Source organism: Uranotaenia lowii, chromosome 3 (assembly GCF_029784155.1).
Source record: "Uranotaenia lowii strain MFRU-FL chromosome 3, ASM2978415v1, whole genome shotgun sequence".
Taxonomy (NCBI): domain Eukaryota; kingdom Metazoa; phylum Arthropoda; class Insecta; order Diptera; family Culicidae; genus Uranotaenia; species Uranotaenia lowii.
The window spans coordinates 236,516,478-236,536,034 of NC_073693.1; the positions used below are offsets into that span (position 1 = coordinate 236,516,478).

General features: G+C 31.2%; 1 protein-coding gene across 2 annotated transcripts in view; it reads left to right on the forward strand.

Annotated features, from left to right (window-relative positions):
• Positions 1-19,557, forward strand: part of LOC129751670 (hemicentin-1) — a 1,296,938-nt gene that overhangs the window by 1,171,725 nt on the left and 105,656 nt on the right. For both annotated transcript variants that reach the window (XM_055747314.1, XM_055747315.1), the window contains exon 15: positions 11,457-11,741. In XM_055747314.1, coding sequence (XP_055603289.1) covers positions 11,457-11,741 — 285 coding nt within the window. The remainder of the gene's footprint in view (positions 1-11,456; positions 11,742-19,557) is intronic.

Consider the following 19,557-nt stretch of genomic DNA (forward strand, 5'->3'; position numbering starts at 1 on the left):
GTGCGTTATCTTATTTTGATCGCGGCGGAAATTTTATTAAATTTAAATCTAAATTGGCATTTCGACAAATTAAGAAGGTAATTCTTATTATCTTAATGTAAAATGAGACTTATATATGTTTTCTGTTCAGTTTCATTCAACGTTTAAAAAATTGTTATTTCATGCATTTTTATCACTTTTTCCATTTTAACTACCTTTTCGTTCCATTTTGGATGATAATACAAATTCGATATTTAATGATTATTATGAAAGCATACAGTGTTAAGTTCTACTCAATATCATCACAAATATTTTTAATATTTTATTAATATGTGTTCATGAGAAAACATTAATCACTTTGAAATGTATTTTAGAAAAACTTAACATATTTCCATTTTTATGAAATACACAGATAATCAATCTTAATATTTTTGCCAAACTTAGTTGAATGAAAATCTTGATAATTAAACATTGAATTGATCTTGGCTGAATACTAGATAACATATTGAGGACCACGAAGAAATCTTAGCCGGAAAACACCGATATTCGACCTTCTTTATCCCAAAAATTTCTGGTCCAAAATATTCTAATTAAGTATCATTGAGTGGCCAAAAGTGTTGTGTTTAATGTTGTAGAGTATGGTTTAATGATTAAATTTTTAAATAATTGAGTTAAGCTTTTGGATGTAGCACATTCGCGGCAAGTGAATAAACGAGATATCTCGTAGTTAATACGAAATGTGTCAAGTGTTTCGTTATCAACATAAACCTGCTCGTTTCACTTATTTTTTCTTGATTATTTTGCTGTACATATAATTTTGATACCTACTATTTTTCAAAAGTTTGTTTTTTAATGTTCTTTTTTAAATATGTATTCACTTGTTCATATTAAAAAAATATTATATAAAAAAATCAATGTAGCAGAGTAATGAACGTATATTTATACAATTTATAAACTTGAAAATTACTGTTTATCTTTCTTCAATCATTATATCAATATGAATAAATTATAAATATATTTGAATATTATTGATAATAGAATTACTCCTGCTTATTAACTGTCTTGACTCATGATACATCAAAATGGTAGTTTCACTCTTTAATATTTTTATTTTGTATTTTCAGTCGAGATGATTCAGGGTTTACGTTATCAATCAAATGTTCATGGTTACAGATTATTATAAAACATTTTCAATCGAAACAAACTTGCGAAAATTAAACAAATAAGTTCTACCAAAAAAAAAAAATAAATAAAAAAAAATTAAAAAGTATTTCTATTTTGTCTTCTATTATTGAGTTTAACACTGTTTTTTGTAGTCTTAACTTTATTTACAATTATGTTCGATATTTAAAAAAAAAAAGATCTCAATTAAATGGATCAGCTCGATATTTTATGAAAATGTTAAAAATTTCTAGTAAGGTAGTTTATTTTAATATTACCTCGAAAAAATATTCTAAAATACATTGTTCCACATCGGAAATGTTGTCTGAAAAATCTCGATCGAAGAACATTAAATTACTTTAAGTAGCTAAATAACAAGCAAGGATTCCATCAAAATGTGGTTATTATGAAATTTACATGTTCATTTTTTTAAATTTTGTTTTTATTTATGAAAATTTTTGCTAAAAATGTATTGTGAACAAGGTTTTGAGTAAGATTTATTTAATTTTTTTTATTAATAGTGGAACACAAAATAGTTCTTTTGTTTAACATATTTTTCATATTGAAATTTATTAGAATTTATGTTTTGTACATATATTTAAATAATGTTATTTGAAATTTTCAAATATTTTCTCGATCATCCTTGTTAAACTATTTATACTAAAATTGGTTCATTCATTACCTTGACGTTATTTTTACCAATTCTTTTCAGTTATTTGTATTTTTAATGATTCTTATCCCTTAAATGCATGACTTTTTTAATGATAAGAATCACAGTTATTGATCAAGTGAAATAATAACATTTTAATTCAAATAACACAACTGAACAGGTTCAAAGTCGTCATTTTGAGTATTTTAAAACTTATGGCTCATCAAAGTTCAAAGATAATTTTGAAATTCTTGATTAACTTTAATATGATTTTGCAAATTTCTTCCAAACTTTGTTAATAAGGTGCAGTAAGGTGTTTATGATTAATTGAGATTGAAAAAATTGTTACTATTTGCAAATCTAAAAAAAATAACAGTGATTTTCCAAAAACTTCTTTTTTAATGAAATTTTAAAAAAAATGATTTTTCTATTTGTTCAACATCTCACGCATACATTAAAATATCGATATAAAAATGCAATGGGCTTATTTATATTTGATTTTTATTAGTGATGTTTCAAAACAACACTATACATTAAAGAGTTTACATTATTTATTTGAAATAAAATATCTTTTTAATTTTTGTTAACAAACATACACTGTGCATGGAAAAATTTCTCATGAAAAACTAATGTACAATGCCACTAGAGGTTTAAAGAGAAATATTGGAAAGTCTTTTTTAAGCTATTCATGTTGAAAATATCGCCACTCGAAACTTGATTCATCATAAATATGGAGATATGTTTCCTACTTTTCCTTTGGCAGCCACTCGAGACTTGTCGTAAAAGTTTTTCTTGTTATTTTAATTATACGTTTAAAACCATAAAACCACTCGAGGTTTGAAGAAAAATTAAGAAAGCCGTTGAAACATCCAATGTATTAAATATATCGAAACAAAATAATGTCATTGCATTCACGCAGTTACATTTTGCTGCAATCATTTTGCCAGGCTTGTTAATCATCATTTTTAGTTCCTCGTTTTTCTTAAAATAATGTCACTCGAGACATTGTTTTTTTTGCTTATGATTTTAAAAACTTCAAATGAATATAAAGGTATAAAGAGAAATATTCAAAGCTCTTTTATTCATTCATTATTTCTTTACATATCATCACTCGAGACATAATGCATTTTAATCATGCAGATATGTTGCTGTTATTTTTTGCAATCATTTAGCCACTCGAGGCTTGTCTATCATCATTTGTTTGTATAAGTTCTTCTTTTTTAAAATAATGTCACTCGAGACATTGTTCTTTTTTTTTTGCTTTTGATTTAAAAAATTTTAAATGAATAAAACCACTCGAGGTATGAAGAGAAATATTTAAAGCTCTTTTATTCATTCATTATTTCTTAACATATCGTCACTCGAGACATAATGCATTTTAATCATGCAGATATGTTGCTGTTTTTTTTGCAATCATTTAGCCACTCGAAGCTTGTCTCTTATCATTTATTTCTATTGATTCTTAATTTTTCTCAAAATATTGTCACTCGAAACATACATCTTGTTTCATAAATTTTCTGTTTAGATTTCGATTTTTAACATTTCAAATGAATAAAACCACTCGAGGCATAAAGAGAAATATTTAAAGCTCTTTTATCCATTTATTATTTTTAACATATCGTCACTCGAGACATAATGCATTTTTATCATGCAGACATGTTGCTGTTTTTTGCCATCATTTAGCCACTCGAGGCTTGTCTATCATTATTTATTTGCATAAGTTCGTCGTTTTTCATAAAATAATGTCTCTCGAGACATTGTTCATTTTTATTGTTTTTCTTATGATTTTAAAAATTTTAAATGAATAAAACCACTCAAGGTATGAAGAGAAATATTCAAAGCTCTTTTATTCATTCATTATTTCTTAACATATCGTCACTCGAGACATAATGCATTTTAATCATGCAGATATGTTTTTGTTTTTTTTCAATCATTTAGCCACTCGAGGCTTGTCTATCATCATTTATTTGTGTAAGTTCTTCGTTTTTCTTAAAATAATGTCACTCGAGACATTTTTTTTGCTTTTGATTTTAAAAATTTTAAATGAATAAAACCACTCGAGGTATGAAGAGAAATATTTAAAGCTCTTTTATTCATTTATTATTTCTTAACATATCGTCACTCGAGACATAATGCATTTTAATCATGCAGATATGTTGCTGTTTTTTTTCAATCATTTAGCCACTCGAGGCTTGTCTATCATCATATATTTCTATTGATTCTTAATTTTGCCACTCGAAACATTCATCTTGTTTCATAAATTTTCTTCATTGATTTCGATTTTCAAGACTTCGTTACTCGAAAAATTATGAACTCCAATCAAGCAGATTTTTTTTTCAGTCATCTAGCTGTTCGAGGCTTGTTTATCATCATTTATATCCAATTGTACATCATTTTTACAATTTGGTACTGGAGACATAATGCATTTCAAGGCTGCGGATAGTTTTGGTCCACCCAAGCCACTTTAGACCTATTCAAAACAATTTTTATTGATTTTTTTTTCGATGATAATAATATCACTCGAGACATAATGATATCACTAAGGACATTAAAATAATAATAAAAAAAAAGTAACCACTAGTTTTAATTATCATTAATTTTTAACTTTATTGTCAAGGGATACATATTAAATATATGATATGTTCATTTTTTCTCATTAACCTAATCATTCTTGATTTTTATTTTTATTTAATAATTTTTCTTTCATTTTTCATTTCAATCATAAAATATTAGGATGTTGAATTTTAATAAACAGAACCACCAAGACTTTGAATAGTAAATTTAAAGCTTTATTCACTATCTGTTATCAACATGTTATCACTCATCGTTATTTACGAATTTCTCTGTATTTTCCAATTAACTTTTCAAAGTTTTATTTAGCAACAATTGTTTTAAAAATTTATCATTCTGCTTATGAAAGAAAAACAAATAATATTAAAAAGAAGTAATTTCCTCGATTCTCGTTAAGAATGAGAATAGATGTTGGAAAAACCAATGTAAAAGGTTTAGCTGTTTCATCCTATATTGATGGTTACCAACAATTTTATGATTAAATGAACATAAACCTTTTCTTTTGATTATCAATGCATTGATGTTCACGAACAAGTACTTCCTCCTATGATTGAACTTCGCACTTATAAATTTGATCATTGAGAGTTTTGAACTAAAGTATGTCATGCTTTTTAAATTGTCTTAATGTTCGTGTTATGAATTTATCTAGCAATGAAAAAAAATTACCACATGTTAATAAACCTGGTACCTGCTCAGCCATCATTCTGACTCCAAATCAAAAGAAACCTTTTTACTACACATGGTTTTTTCACTGTTTTGCGAATACTGTTTTTGTTCTATTCTTCAAAATGAAATCACTTTATCAAACACAAGCAAATGCAAGATCAATTTATTGCCCCAGCCACACTCATGGAATCAATTTTCTAACACATTTTTCTTTATTTTCAACATCTTATCCCAATGATTCGTGTTATGAAAACAATTTTTAAATTTAGAACACATCACTCACTCTGTAGAGTTCTTGCCACCAACTGCGCCAATGTAGTGATTTTATGAAATTTTCCCGTAGGATCTTTCCTTCAATTCAAACCCGAAATGAAAACACTTCCATTCGCGTTAACAAATGTCTTAAATCTGATTTTATTTTCCAAGCTTACTATGACTAGACAATTCAATTTTCTTTCAAAAACTATTGCTATCTCTTTTCGTCTTCAACTGTTTCATTTCTAACGGTACAAGCAATTCCTGTTCGAAATAAATCCGCTATCCATGTTTTAGACTGCATCATAATTCAAACTTTGGTCGGCTAGTTGATTTTAGCTTATTTTTTCATTCGCATATTTTTATGTCCCAGTCTTATTTCCTTCCTGAGTCTATTCTCTACAATTCAGATTTCAGATTCAGATTTCAGATTCAGATTTCAGATTCAGATTTCAGATTCAGATTTCAGATTCAGATTTCAGATTCAGATTTTAGATTCAGATTTCAGATTCAGATTTCATATTCAGATTTCATATTCAGATTTCAGATTCAGATTTCAAATTCAGATTTCAGATTTAGATTTCAGATTCAGATTTCAGATTCAAATTTCAGATTCAGATTTAAAAATCAGATTCTGGATTCAAATTCTAGATTCAGATTTAAAAATCAGATTCAAGATTCAAATTCTAGATTCAGATTCTTGATTCTTTATCTAGTTTCAGATTATAGTTTCATATTCTGGATTGAGATCCTTGATTCAGATTCTAGATTCAGATTCTAGATTCGGATTTTCAATTCAGATTCTAGATTCAGATTCTAGATTCAGATTCTAAGTTCAGATTCTAAGTTCAGGTTCTAGATTCAGATTCTAGATTCAGATTCTAGATTCAGATTCTAGATTCAGATTCTAGATTCAGATTCTAGATTCAGATTCTAGATTCAGATTCTAGATTCGGATTTTCAATTTAGATTCTAGATTCAGATTCTAGATTCAGATTCTAGATTCAGATTCTAGATTCAGATTCTAGATTCAGATTCTAGATTCAGATTCTAGATTCAGATTCTAGATTCAGATTCTAGATTCAGATTCTAGATTCTGATTCTAGATTCAGATTCTAGATTCAGATTCTAGATTCAGATTCTAGATTCAGATTCTAGATTCGGATTTTCAATTCACATTCTAGATTCAGATTCTAGATTCAGATTCTAGATTCAGATTCTAGATTCAGATTCTAGATTCAGATTCTAGATTCAGATTCTAGATTCAGATTCTAGATTCAGATTCTAGATTCAGATTCTAGATTCAGATTCTAGATTCAGATTCTAGATTCAGATTCTAGATTCAGATTCTAGATTCAGATTCTAGTTTCAGATTCTAGATTCAGATTCTAGATTCAGATTCTAGATTCAGATTCTAGATTCAGATTCTAGATTCAGATTCTAGATTCAGATTCTAGATTCAGATTCTAGATTCAGATTCTAGATTCAGATTCTAGATTCAGATTTTAGATTCAGATTCTAGATTCAGATTCTAGAATCAAATTTCAGATTTTAGATTCAGATTCTAGATTCATATTCTAGATTCAGATTCTAGATTCAGATTCTAGATTCAGATTCTAGATTCAGATTCTAGATTCAGATTCTAGATTCAGATTCTAGATTCAGATTCTAGATTCAGATTCTAGATTCAGATTCTAGATTCAGATTCTAGATTCAGATTCTAGATTCAGATTCTAGATTCAGATTCTAGATTCAGATTCTAGATTCAGATTCTAGATTCAGATTCTAGATTCAGATTCTAGATTCAGATTCTAGATTCAGATTCTAGATTTAGATTCTAGATTCAGATTCTAGATTCAGATTCTAGATTCAGATTCTAGATTCAGATTCTAGATTCAGATTCTAGATTCAGATTTTAGATTCAGATTCTAGATTCAGATTCTAGAATCAAAATTCAGATTCTAGATTCAGATTCTAGAATCAAATTTAGATTCTAGATTCAGATTCTAGATTCAGATTCTAGATTCAGATTCTAGATTCAGATTCTAGATTCAGATTCTAGATTCAGATTCTAGATTCAGATTCTAGATTCATAATCTAGATTCAGATTCTAAATTCAGATTCTAGATTCAGATTCTAGATTCATAATCTAGATTCAGATTCTAGATTCAGATTCTAGATTCAGATTCTAGATTCAGATTCTAGATTCAGATTCTAGATTCAGATTCTAGATTCAGATTCTAGATTCAGATTCTAGATTCAGATTCTAGATTCAGATTCTAGATTCAGATTCTAGATTCAGATTCTAGATTCAGATTCTAGATTCAGATTCTAGATTCAGATTCTAGATTCAGATTCTAGATACAGATTCTAGATTCAGATTCTAGATTCAGATTCTAGATTCAGATTCTAGATTCAGATTCTAGATTCAGATTCTAGATTCAGATTCTAGATTCAGATTCTAGATTCAGATTCTAGATTCAGATTCTAGATTCAGATTCTAGATTCAGATTCTAGATTCAGATTCTAGATTCAGATTCAGATTTCAGTTTCAGATTCTAGATTCAGATTCTAGATTCAGATTCTAGATTCAGATTTCAGATTCAGATTTCAGATTCAGATTTCAGATTTAGATTTCAGGTTCAGATTATAGATTCAGATTTCAGATTCAGATTCTAAATTCAGATTCTAGATTCAGATTCTAGATTCAGATTCTAGATTCAGATTCTAGATTCAGATTCTAGATTCAGATTCTAGATTCAGATTCTAGATTCAGATTCTAGATTCAGATTCTAGATTCAGATTCTAGATTCAGATTCTAGATTCAGATTCTAGATTCAGATTCTAGATTCAGATTCTAGATTCAGATTCTAGATTCAGATTCTTGATTCAGATTCTAGATTCAGATTCTAGATTCAGATTCTAGATTCAGATTCTAGATTCAGATTCTAGATTCAGATTCTAGATTCAGATTCTAGATTCAGATTCTAGATTCAGATTCTAGATTCAGATTCAGATTCTAGATTCAGATTCTAGATTCAGATTCTAGATTCAGATTTCAGATTCAGATTTCAGATTCAGATTTCAGATTCAGATTTCAGATTTAGATTTCAGGTTCAGATTATAGATTCAGATTTCAGATTCAGATTCTAAATTCAGATTCTAGATTCAGATTCTAGATTCAGATTCTAGATTCAGATTCTAGATTCAGATTCTAGATTCAGATTCTAGATTCAGATTCTAGATTCAGATTCTAGATTCAGATTCTAGATTCAGATTGTAGATTCAGATTCAGATTCTAGATTCAGATTCTAGATTCAGATTCTAGATTCAGATTCTAGATTCAGATTCTAGATTCAGATTCTAGATTCAGATTCTAGATTCAGATTCTAGATTCAGATTCTAGATTCAGATTCTAGATTCAGATTCTAGATTCAGATTCTAGATTCAGATTTCAGATTCAGATTTCAGATTCAGATTTCAGATTTAGATTTCAGGTTCAGATTATAGATTCAGATTTCAGATTCAGATTCTAAATTCAGATTCTAGATTCAGATTCTAGATTCAGATTCTAGATTCAGATTCTAGATTCAGATTCTAGATTCAGATTCTAGATTCAGATTCTAGATTCAGATTCTAGATTCAGATTCTAGATTCAGATTCTAGATTCAGATTCTAGATTCAGATTCTAGATTCAGATTCTAGATTCAGATTCTAGATTCAGATTCTAGATTCAGATTCTAGATTCAGATTCTAGATTCAGATTCTAGATTCAGATTCTAGATTCAGATTCTAGATTCAGATTCTAGATTCAGATTCTAGATTCAGATTCTAGATTCAGATTCTAGATTCAGATTCTAGATTCAGATTCTAGATTCAGATTCTAGATTCAGATTCTAGATTCAGATTCTAGATTCAGATTCTAGATTCAGATTCAGATTCTAGATTCAGATTCTAGATTCAGATTCTAGATTCAGATTTCAGATTCAGATTTCAGATTCAGATTTCAGATTTAGATTTCAGGTTCAGATTATAGATTCAGATTTCAGATTCAGATTCTAAATTCAGATTCTAGATTCAGATTCTAGATTCAGATTCTAGATTCAAATTCTAGATTCAGATTCTAGATTCAGATTCTAGATTCAGATTCTAGATTCAGATTCTAGATTCAGATTCTAGATTCAGATTCTAGATTCAGATTCAGATTCTAGATTCAGATTCTAGATTCAGATTCTAGATTCAGATTCTAGATTCAGATTCTAGATTCAGATTCTAGATTCAGATTCTAGATTCAGATTCTAGATTCAGATTCTAGATTCAGATTCTAGATTCAGATTCTAGATTCAGATTCTAGATTCAGATTCTAGATTCAGATTCTAGATTCAGATTCTAGATTCAGATTCTAGATTCAGATTCTAGATTCAGATTCTAGATTCAGATTCTAGATTCAGATTCTAGATTCAGATTCTAGATTCAGATTCTAGATTCAGATTCTAGATTCAGATTCTAGATTCAGATTCTAGATTCAGATTCTAGATTCAGATTCTAGATTCAGATTCTAGATTCAGATTCTAGATTCAGATTCTAGATTCAGATTCTAGATTCAGATTCTAGATTCAGATTCTAGATTCAGATTCTAGATTCAGATTCTAGATTCAGATTCTAGATTCAGATTCTAGATTCAGATTCTAGATTCAGATTCTAGATTCAGATTCCAGATTCAGATTCTAGATTCAGATTCTAGATTCAGATTCTAGATTCAGATTCTAGATTCAGATTCTAGATTCAGATTCTAGATTCAGATTCTAGATTCAGATTCTAGATTCAGATTCTAGATTCAGATTCTAGATTCTGATACTAGATTCAAATTCTGGATTCAGATTCTAGTTTCAAATTCTAGATTCATATTCTAGTTTCAAATTCTAGATTCAGATTCTAGATTCAGATTCTAGATTCAGATTCTAGATTAAGATTCTAGATTCAAATTCTAGATTCAGATTCTAGATTCAGATTCTAGATTCAGATTCTAGATTCAGATTCTAGATTCAGATTGTAGATTCAGATTCAGATTCTAGATTCAGATTCTAGATTCAGATTCTAGTTTCAGATTCTAGATTCAGATTCTAGATTCAGATTCTAGATTCAGATTCTAGATTCAGATTCTAGATTCAGATTCTAGATTCAGATTCTAGATTCAGATTCTAGATTCAGATTCTAGATTCAGATTCTAGATTCAGATTCTAGATTCAGATTCTAGATTCAGATTCTAGATTCAGATTCTTGATTCAGATTCTAGATTCAGATTCTAGATTCAGATTCTAGATTCAGATTCTAGATTCAGATTCTAGATTCTGATACTAGATTCAAATTCTGGATTCAGATTCTAGTTTCAAATTCTAGATTCATATTCTAGATTCGGATTCTAGATTCCGATTCTAGATTCGAATTTTTGATTCAGATTTTTTTTTTATTTGTGTTTTTTATTTGGCTTCTAGATTCAAAATCTAGATTCAGATTCTTGATTCTGGTCGTAGGTTCAAATTTTGGTTTCAGGTTCAGTATCCGGATTCAGTTTGTTTTATTTCAGTTTCATGATTTTAATGTTATCTATTTAAATTACTGATCTCAGATATGGGTTTCAATATCAAATTCTCATTCATTTGATCTTGAATATTACTTTTTTCAGGGCAAGTTTTCTCCTGAAATTTTCTTTAAACCCCATATTCACTCACGCAGAATCACGAAAATCCCATTGGTCTTCACGACCCTTTAGAGATAATTAAGAAAAGATTGAATCTATCATCGGCATTGAATGAAACAACGCTAAAAGCTCCACCTAAATGAAAATGCAAAGTGTGCACATAATAAGGGCGGCCTATAGTGTTTTCCGGTATCGCGATTTTCCCGGCTCGAATTGAAATTAAATCCCAAATGACTATTGAAATTCCGATCCGGGTTTTCTACGCCTACGCCTACGAGTTGCAGGTCTATGAGTTCCGAGCCTGGCACAAACTGCCCAAACCGTTTGCTGCTATCAGAGTTTCCATTCATTGTTTTCATTGCTACGGCACCCAATAGAATGCCGTGTTTATATTATTACTGTTATTATTTCTCCTCCCTCAATGTTTCCTCTCTCACTCACACACATTCTCCCTCTCTTCTTGTCTTTTGCCAGGTCCACATGCCGAGTTCGAATTATCGCCGATCCTATCGATTGGGATATTTATTGGCATTTTAACGGTGATAATCTGCATAATAATCGCCGTGGCCGCGGCCCACAAACTGCGTACCAGCCAGGCGGCCAAGGGACACCATTCCGGAACCGGAACCGGCGGAAAGCCAGGAGTGCTCGGCAAGCGGCCCGGTAATCTGCCAATTAAGGAGAAAATCTCGTTACCGCTCAGTCAGTCCGAGGACATGTACGATGAGAAGAATCCGGACGTGGTTCCCACGAATGAAGGTAAGTGTGCTAGTGCTTCTTTTTTTGCGTCCCCCAGTGCTTTCGATTTCGTTCCTAAAACCTCATTCCTTCCCTACCACCTTTCCAAGTTATCAGGATTAGTAGAGTGGACAGATCCATTCAGTCTCTGCCCTGCTAGCTCCGGGAGAAAAAGGAATTCCAATCTAAGCCAAGGGGCAGCCAGGCAGCGACAGATGCATATTGATCAGCTTGGTTCCACTTTTACACTCCACTCAGCAGGGCAACCGTTATACGTTGCTGGTAGTTTAAACCTATCCTGGAATCTGGGAACATCCCTGCTGGTTTTCACTTTTGTCAACCGGCTAGTGTTGGCAGGTTTTGGGGAAATTTGGAAACAGGGAGTTTACGTACAAGATATTTTTTAAATATTAAGTGATTTGTCTTTTCGAAAATTTTGATTAAAGGGTGATGCGGTCAAAATTTGGTCAAGGAAAAACGCGTGTAAATCGGTGAAATCGTTTATTTAAAAAATCAAATTAAATTTTTTTTTTCAAGTTTAATTAGTATGAAATTCAGGAAAAATATTCAGTTAGGATTCCTAGCTTATCCAAATCCGAATTGCCGGGCCTTACGCTTAACCCCTGCCATCAGATTTTGTACAGTCACCTTGTCCACCTTCTTCGCCGCAGAAAGCCAGTTTGCCTTGAACTGCTGCTCGCCCTTAGCAGTTTTTTTTGGTCTTCTTAAGGTTCCGCTTGAGAATAGCCCAGTATTTCTCAATTGGGCGGAGCTCTCGCGTGTTGGGAGGGTTCTTGTCCTTGTTCTTCTTGTTATTGTTCTTGTCCTGCACGTTGTTGGTGGCGTACCACTCCATGGCCTTTTTACCATAATGGCAAGATGCCAAATCCGGCCAAAACAGTACGGAACAACCGTGTTTCCTCAGGAAAGGCAGCAGGCGTTTATTCAAACAATCTTTCACGTAAATTTCTTGGTTGACAGTCCCGGAAGCTATGAAAATGCTGCTTTTCAAGCCACAGGTACAGATGGCTTGCCAACTGTACCTGTGGCTTGCCAAACCAAATATTTCTTCGCGAACTTTGACAGTTTCATGTGCTTGAAAATATCTGCTACCTTTTCCCTTCCTTTTGCCGTATAAAACTCCTGTCCCGGAAGCTGCTTGTAGTCGGCTTTGACGTAGTTTTCGTCGTCCATTATTACGCAGTCAAACTTCGTCAGCATCGTCGTGTACAGGCTCGGCTCGTTTTTTGGCTCGATGCACGGTTGTAGACGATACAGCCAGCTTATTTGCGGCATCTCGGAGAGAGAGGTTAGGGTTTCGCTTGAAACTACCGGCAACTCTCTTTGTCGTCTCAGCGGCTTCCGGTTTTCGATTTCCCCCCGATCCAGACTTCCTGGCTGTCGACAAACGTTCCCCAAACACTTTAATTACATTTGTAAAGGTTGATTTGGCAACTTTTAGCGATTTTGCCAGCTTTGCGTGCGAGTAGCTTGGATTTTCGCGATGCGCGAGCAAAATTTTGATACGCTGCTCTTCTTCCTTGGACGGCATTTTGACAACTCAAGAGTGAAATCCAAAATCAAAATAGGAGCAACATTCTACACACACACCTTCAAAATGAGGGGTGTTGAGGTTTTTTAAATGCAAAATTGAAAGAAACACGTCAAGTTGATATTGACCAAATTTTGACCGTATCACCCTTTATTTAAGGTAAATAAAAATAATTCTTTCAAACATTAAATCACATTTTTAAAAGAGGTTACTCTAAGGCGCAACCTTAACCAAAAGTGGTTATTCTCGCCATTCATGATAACAACTCAGCCGATTTTTTAAAACTTTACATCATTGCACCATTACGTGGTTCCAGACCATGAGGCGGCCTAAATTATTACCTACCTACATGTTTCTTTAAACGATTTTTTGAGTGATGAACATTTGTACTTGGGAAAAGCATTTTGAACTAATTTAAGATTCTGCTGTAAAACCAAATGCCTAGGCAACCTCAATGCTAGATTGTCCGATTGTATCCGGGTTGGCCCGGATGTTTAACCCTGCACCCCTGCATAGTGTTGTTTCAAAACAACTCTGATTAAAATCCAAATATCTCGGAATCGCATGATCATTTTTGAGTTATGTATTTTACAAAAAGTATTTTTGAGATAAGAAGAGTTTAACCCATGCGCAGTGGTCCAGGAATGAAATTTAGTGGGAAACAATTATTAGCGTCTTCACCTTAAGTTTGATGCATTTGATGTCTTAGACAAATTTTTACAACAACTAAAGGCGGTCATTTTGACTGGAAAAGTTTTAGGGTGCTTCATATGATTTTTAAGATGCGAAAATTATTTCCTTACTGTGATAAGATAGAATATCTGGATTCACAAAAAAGTTTAATGAATTATTATGTTCTACAATATTGTGAAATAATGTAGACCTCTTTCTTATCACAGTAAGGAAATAATTTTCGGATCACAGAGATCTTGTGAACCGCCCTAATACTTTTCCAGTCGCCTTTAGTTGTTTTAAAAGTTTGTCTAAGACATCAAATGCATCAAACTTATGGTGAAGACGCTAATAATTGTTTCCCGCTAAATTCCATTTCTTGACAACTGTGCCATCGTGTTTTTATCACGATATTTTAATTTATGAGTGAGATATCGCAGAAAGTTTGCAGAAAAACTGCAAAAATCTTTTTTTTTTATAAAATTAGTTTTGAGAAAATTTCTGTTATTTCTTCAAATTCGGGAATTCTTACAAATGATTTAATCTCAGTTAATAACAAACATCTTTCTGCATCTAATGAACAATATTTGGAAGAAATTCTCAAAATCGTATCGAAATAAATCAACAATTTTTAAAGTTATTTTTCAACTTTGATGGGCTAAAACTCTCATAAGACTCAAAAAATGGCTTCAATCCTGTTCAGATGTGTTATTCGAATTAAAATGATATTACCTATTTCACTGAATCAATAATCACTGTTCTCATTTAAAAAAAGTCATGCATCATGGCCGTAGGAAGAACCGCCTCATGGGAGGGGTTTTGGTGACTACTTTTATTATATGATATTTTTGCTAACAATGCATGGATAAAATTTAAAACAAAAAACTTATTTATAAGTACATGCTATTCATATTCTAAGTTCTTTTAATTTAATAGTTTTTCGTTTGCAACTTTTGAAAATGCATCCTGAAATCTTCAAACTGATAGGCTTTATTTGTAGAATGAAGTTTTCAAAAACAAAATAAGGAATATACTTTCATGGATGGTTAATATCATAGAGTTTTCTCATGAGTTTGGAAGACTAAGCTTATTTGATATGAGCATAGAATAGGTTTTTTTTATGAAAACCTTCAATTTCTTAAAAAAAAACTGTCAAATTTTCAAAAGTGAAGTTTAGAGATTAAGATTTAAAGATCAAAAGATTTTGAGTTTTTCAATACTGGAACGCCATTTTAAAGCTTTATTATGTTAGAATTCTGCATAAAAATTATGTTTAAGAACTTCGAATCTGAAAATGGAACAAAAACTCAGGATGGTTCCTAGTTTTCTCTATTTTTTTTTATATTCCAAAAATGTTTGTCTCAATATTGTAAATTCATATGAGTTTTGAGAATCTTGAATCATATTTGGAATGAAATGGAAAACGAAATTCGAGCTAGAATTTCAAAACAACTTTTCATTTCGAATTTCTGAAGAAGATTCGAGCTGAAAATCTCCTTAACTGGATACAGAATTCCAAATATGAAAAAACTACTATTTTGATTTTTATAATATGGAACCAGAATCTCTGAAATTAGTTTAATCTTTGAAATTAGAAATATTAAGTTCAGAACTGAATTTTCATCGATAAGTGAGAAAATTTTGAAAAACTGATGCAGAACTCTTAACTTGAGATTAGTTTTAGATATTTTGACATTGGTTTAGAGTTGCGATTGTTACTCTTGAATAACCTCAATAAATCATCAAAATTTGATTAAGTATTTAAAATTTCGAGTGTAAAGTAGAATTTCTCGTTTGCTTTTCTTGGACCCTTATGGGGATGGGGGATGGTTAAACCCCCAAAACAACCCCCGTTCCTACGGCCATGTCATGCATTAAAACATTGATATAAAATTTGGGAAAAGTCCGATCTGGTCCGGTTGCCTGGATTTTATTGGAAAAGCCCGGATTTCGCCCGGATTTATTCTAATTATTATTCTCAATCAAAATCAAAAAAACAAATTGGGTTGTATACACTTATCATTTATGTGTCCAAAACGATTTTTTTAGAAAGTTTCATAAAAATAATCACAAAGAGTTTTTTGAAAGCCTAAAATACGATAAAAAATCTGCAGATAAATTTTGATGGAAAAAATTTTTCATAGGTTTTTTCCCAAACTAACCCAGATATTGTCCGGATTTTGGTCGACAGTTTTGAAATCAAATGCCCGTATTTTGCAAAGTTTTTAAATAAAACAGCCCAGATTTGTCCGGCTTGGATACGTGCTGAAAAAATCCTGGCAACCATAGTCTAGAAACAATATAGAGGTCCTCGGGGAGTTGATTGTTGCAATATTCAACTCTTCTTATTATTTCTTAGGAATCCTGTTTATTCGAGAAATTGATATTAAAATTATTAGTTCGTTTTATATATTTCCCGAATATCTAGTAAAAAAAAGTTTTAAATCATGAAAAATCATGCATACAAATTTTATCCCCTGAACAAAATAGCTAGAACTATTCAAACAATACTCAATAATAGATTTTAATAACCCACTTGTACTTGTATGTTACATTTTCGTTTTCACAACTTTGAAAACGCTTGATAGTGTATGGAAACTCTTTCATTGAAATTTACAAGTGAAAAAGTAAATTTGGGACTTAAAATTGCTAATTTTGAAAAAAATTAACTCATTTTCACTAAGGATTAATTTAATGTGTAATTTTTGAAAATTAAATCAGCGATTCAAAATGAGTCAGTCTGTGAGAAACAGAGCCCATAAGACAGGATATGTAATTAGATTTTTTTTTTTCAAAAAAATACCTTGCATGTTTTGAAAGTCGTTTGAGACCGTTAAAAAATATGCAACTGGATATGTAACTGGAATGCAAATCAGCTTGTGAATACTGGTTAAAATAAGAATCATGATTATCAAAGACTTCTCAAACACATGCGCAAAAGTTGCATAGCCACATGGGCTAAGGCACTTATTTTCAGTACTTTTTCGGTTGCAAATATTGAACCTATTTGTCGATTAGGTGTCGTTTTTCCCAACCCCGCCTTTAGACGGAGTTTATATTTCGTTGTTTCTGACTGACATATGATAAATTTTTATCTAAAAATCCAGAATGGTGGTAAATTTTAGACCTAACTTTTCAATATATATTCAAGATAAAAAAACACATGGATCAAAAATTTCAACAAAATGAAAATTTTTCGAAACAATTCCAAACATTCAACACAAATATTCTGCGGAAAAAGTAAACTAAAATTGACTATGATTTTATGCTGATTTTAATAAATCACGTTTGAAATAGGGCTGGTTTCAATAAAATTAAATGTTTGATATTTTCAAAAAATTTCAAATTGAAAACAGACATGAAAGTTTAACATAGACAGGCATTTGTTTTCCGTTTATATTTATTATTGCCCGTCAAACGACATTTGAAATTTTGAACAAAGAAATAAGAATCTTTGAAATTAAGGGACTTCATTTGTTTTTTTTTTTTTTTTTTGATAACCTTTGAAAAAACTCATAATTTTTTGATACCTAAACTTTAATCTCGATTTCAAAAAATTAACGAGACCAGTGGTTTTCAAACGCCTTTCACTCACCGCTCTCATTTGCTGATTATCCAAGCTCACTGCTCCCCCTAAGTAAATTTTGTGAACAATCAGAAATCACTCGTTAATATTGTTGAAGAAATTAACGTTTGGGAATTAGATAATTAATTTTTGCTTGTTATACAAGGTCCTTACTAACCTAGAAACATATCGTTATGTTTCCAATTTTAAAAAAAAATCGAAAAATTGGTTTAATTTTCAAAGAAAAAACAATCAAACATATTTTTTGTAATTTCTTTATTTGAAACGTTTTATAATAAAACATAAAACATTTAATAAATTTGAACATGAATTTCAATAACTTTATAGACAATCAAACGAGTCCTTTGTAACCAAAGAGAAATAAATACAAAAAATACTAATTTTGAGTTAATTATGCCAAACGATTTATTATACCTTAACCTTCAGCTGGTGAAAGTTTAAGATTCATAGAATTTAATCTTCATATTTATTTTTTTCATTGAATGATAATAGTACCTTTTGAAAATATATGAAAAACGGACATCACTTCCATCTGTACCGTTGAGCCGTCAACACGTACGCCGGAGCATCGTATCGTTGCTGTGTACCTGCAGGAACATTTTACATTATTTATTTTTCCTTACCTGTATTTCAATCAGCACTTTTCAGTGCTAAAATTATTTTCATTTTCTTTTATTCATATTTTCTCTTTTCTTTCCAGCATGGGGAAGTCTTCGGCCGGCTCAAGGGCCGGAAGAAAACGGATTGCTGAACCTAATCCAGGGCCATCTGCCAAAAAAGTTGAAATTTCCAATTCATTCGATGTCCTTCATAACATCGGTGATGAGGAAATATTCATATTTAATTCTGATAAGAGTACTAAGAAACCTTCTTCTTCTTCTTATACTCTTAAAAACGAAAAGATTCCACCAATAACGGTCACGATTCCTGACTTCAATGCCTTTCGAAAAGAAATCGTCACTTCCGTCAAGGATGTGAAGATTTCTTTTCAGATCGGTCGAAGGGGAACTGCTCGTATATTGGCGGAATCTTTTAATGATTTTCAAAAAATTTTAAATTATTTGAATAATAAAAAACACTAATTTTTTACGTACGATACTAGAAGTGATCGTCCTTTTAAAGTTGTACTTCGTGGTCTCACCGGCGATCAGACACCGGATGAGATCACAAATGAATTAAATTCTTTGTTAGGTTTTTCTCCAATTCAAGTAATTCAAATGAGGAAAAGAACCAACACGAATAATACCAGTAGTGTTGGTTTTGCTCCTGAACTTTATTTGATCCATTTCAAAAAGGATCAGGTTAATAATTTGAAAATTTTGGAAAAGGCTCGTCTTATGTTTCATTGTCGAGTAAAATTTGAACCTTTTCGTAAATCCCATACCAATTTTTTACAAAATATTACGCAATGTCGTCGTTGTCAAGCTTTTTGTCATGGCACTAAAAATTGTAGAATGAATGCCAGATGCATGTTTTGCGGCTCATTCGATCATGAAAAATCTAAATGCCTTTTTGGTGGTGATAAGCCAAAAACAGAATTTTTTAAGTGTGCGAATTGCGCAGGTAATCATTCCTCGAATTCTCTAGATTGTCCCGTTAGGGCAAAAATTGTTGCTTCTAGGAAAAACCCCAAAGTTTCCAGAAAAGTTTCTTCTCCTCCTTCCTCTTTTTCGTCTACACACGTCAGACCGGCAAACAACCTGCCTGTTCGTAGTCAGCCTCGGCCTACATTGGAATCACGGCTGGGTAATACCCGAAGTGATTTTAATGTTACCTGGGCTGATTCTGCGCCACAGACTCGTTGTTTATCGTTCTCAGAGGTGGTTGAAAATGGGTTGCCCTCTTCAGGTTTAACTAATAAAAATGGGAAAAAACCAAGTCTCAACGTTCATGCGAAGGCTTGGGAAAATCCCCGTAATTCAAATACTTTTTCTTCTCCTTCCTCTTCTGATTCTAACAATTTTGTTGATTTGGGTGAGATTACTGAGGAAAAATTAAAATTTTTGCATCAAAATTTAATGGAAATG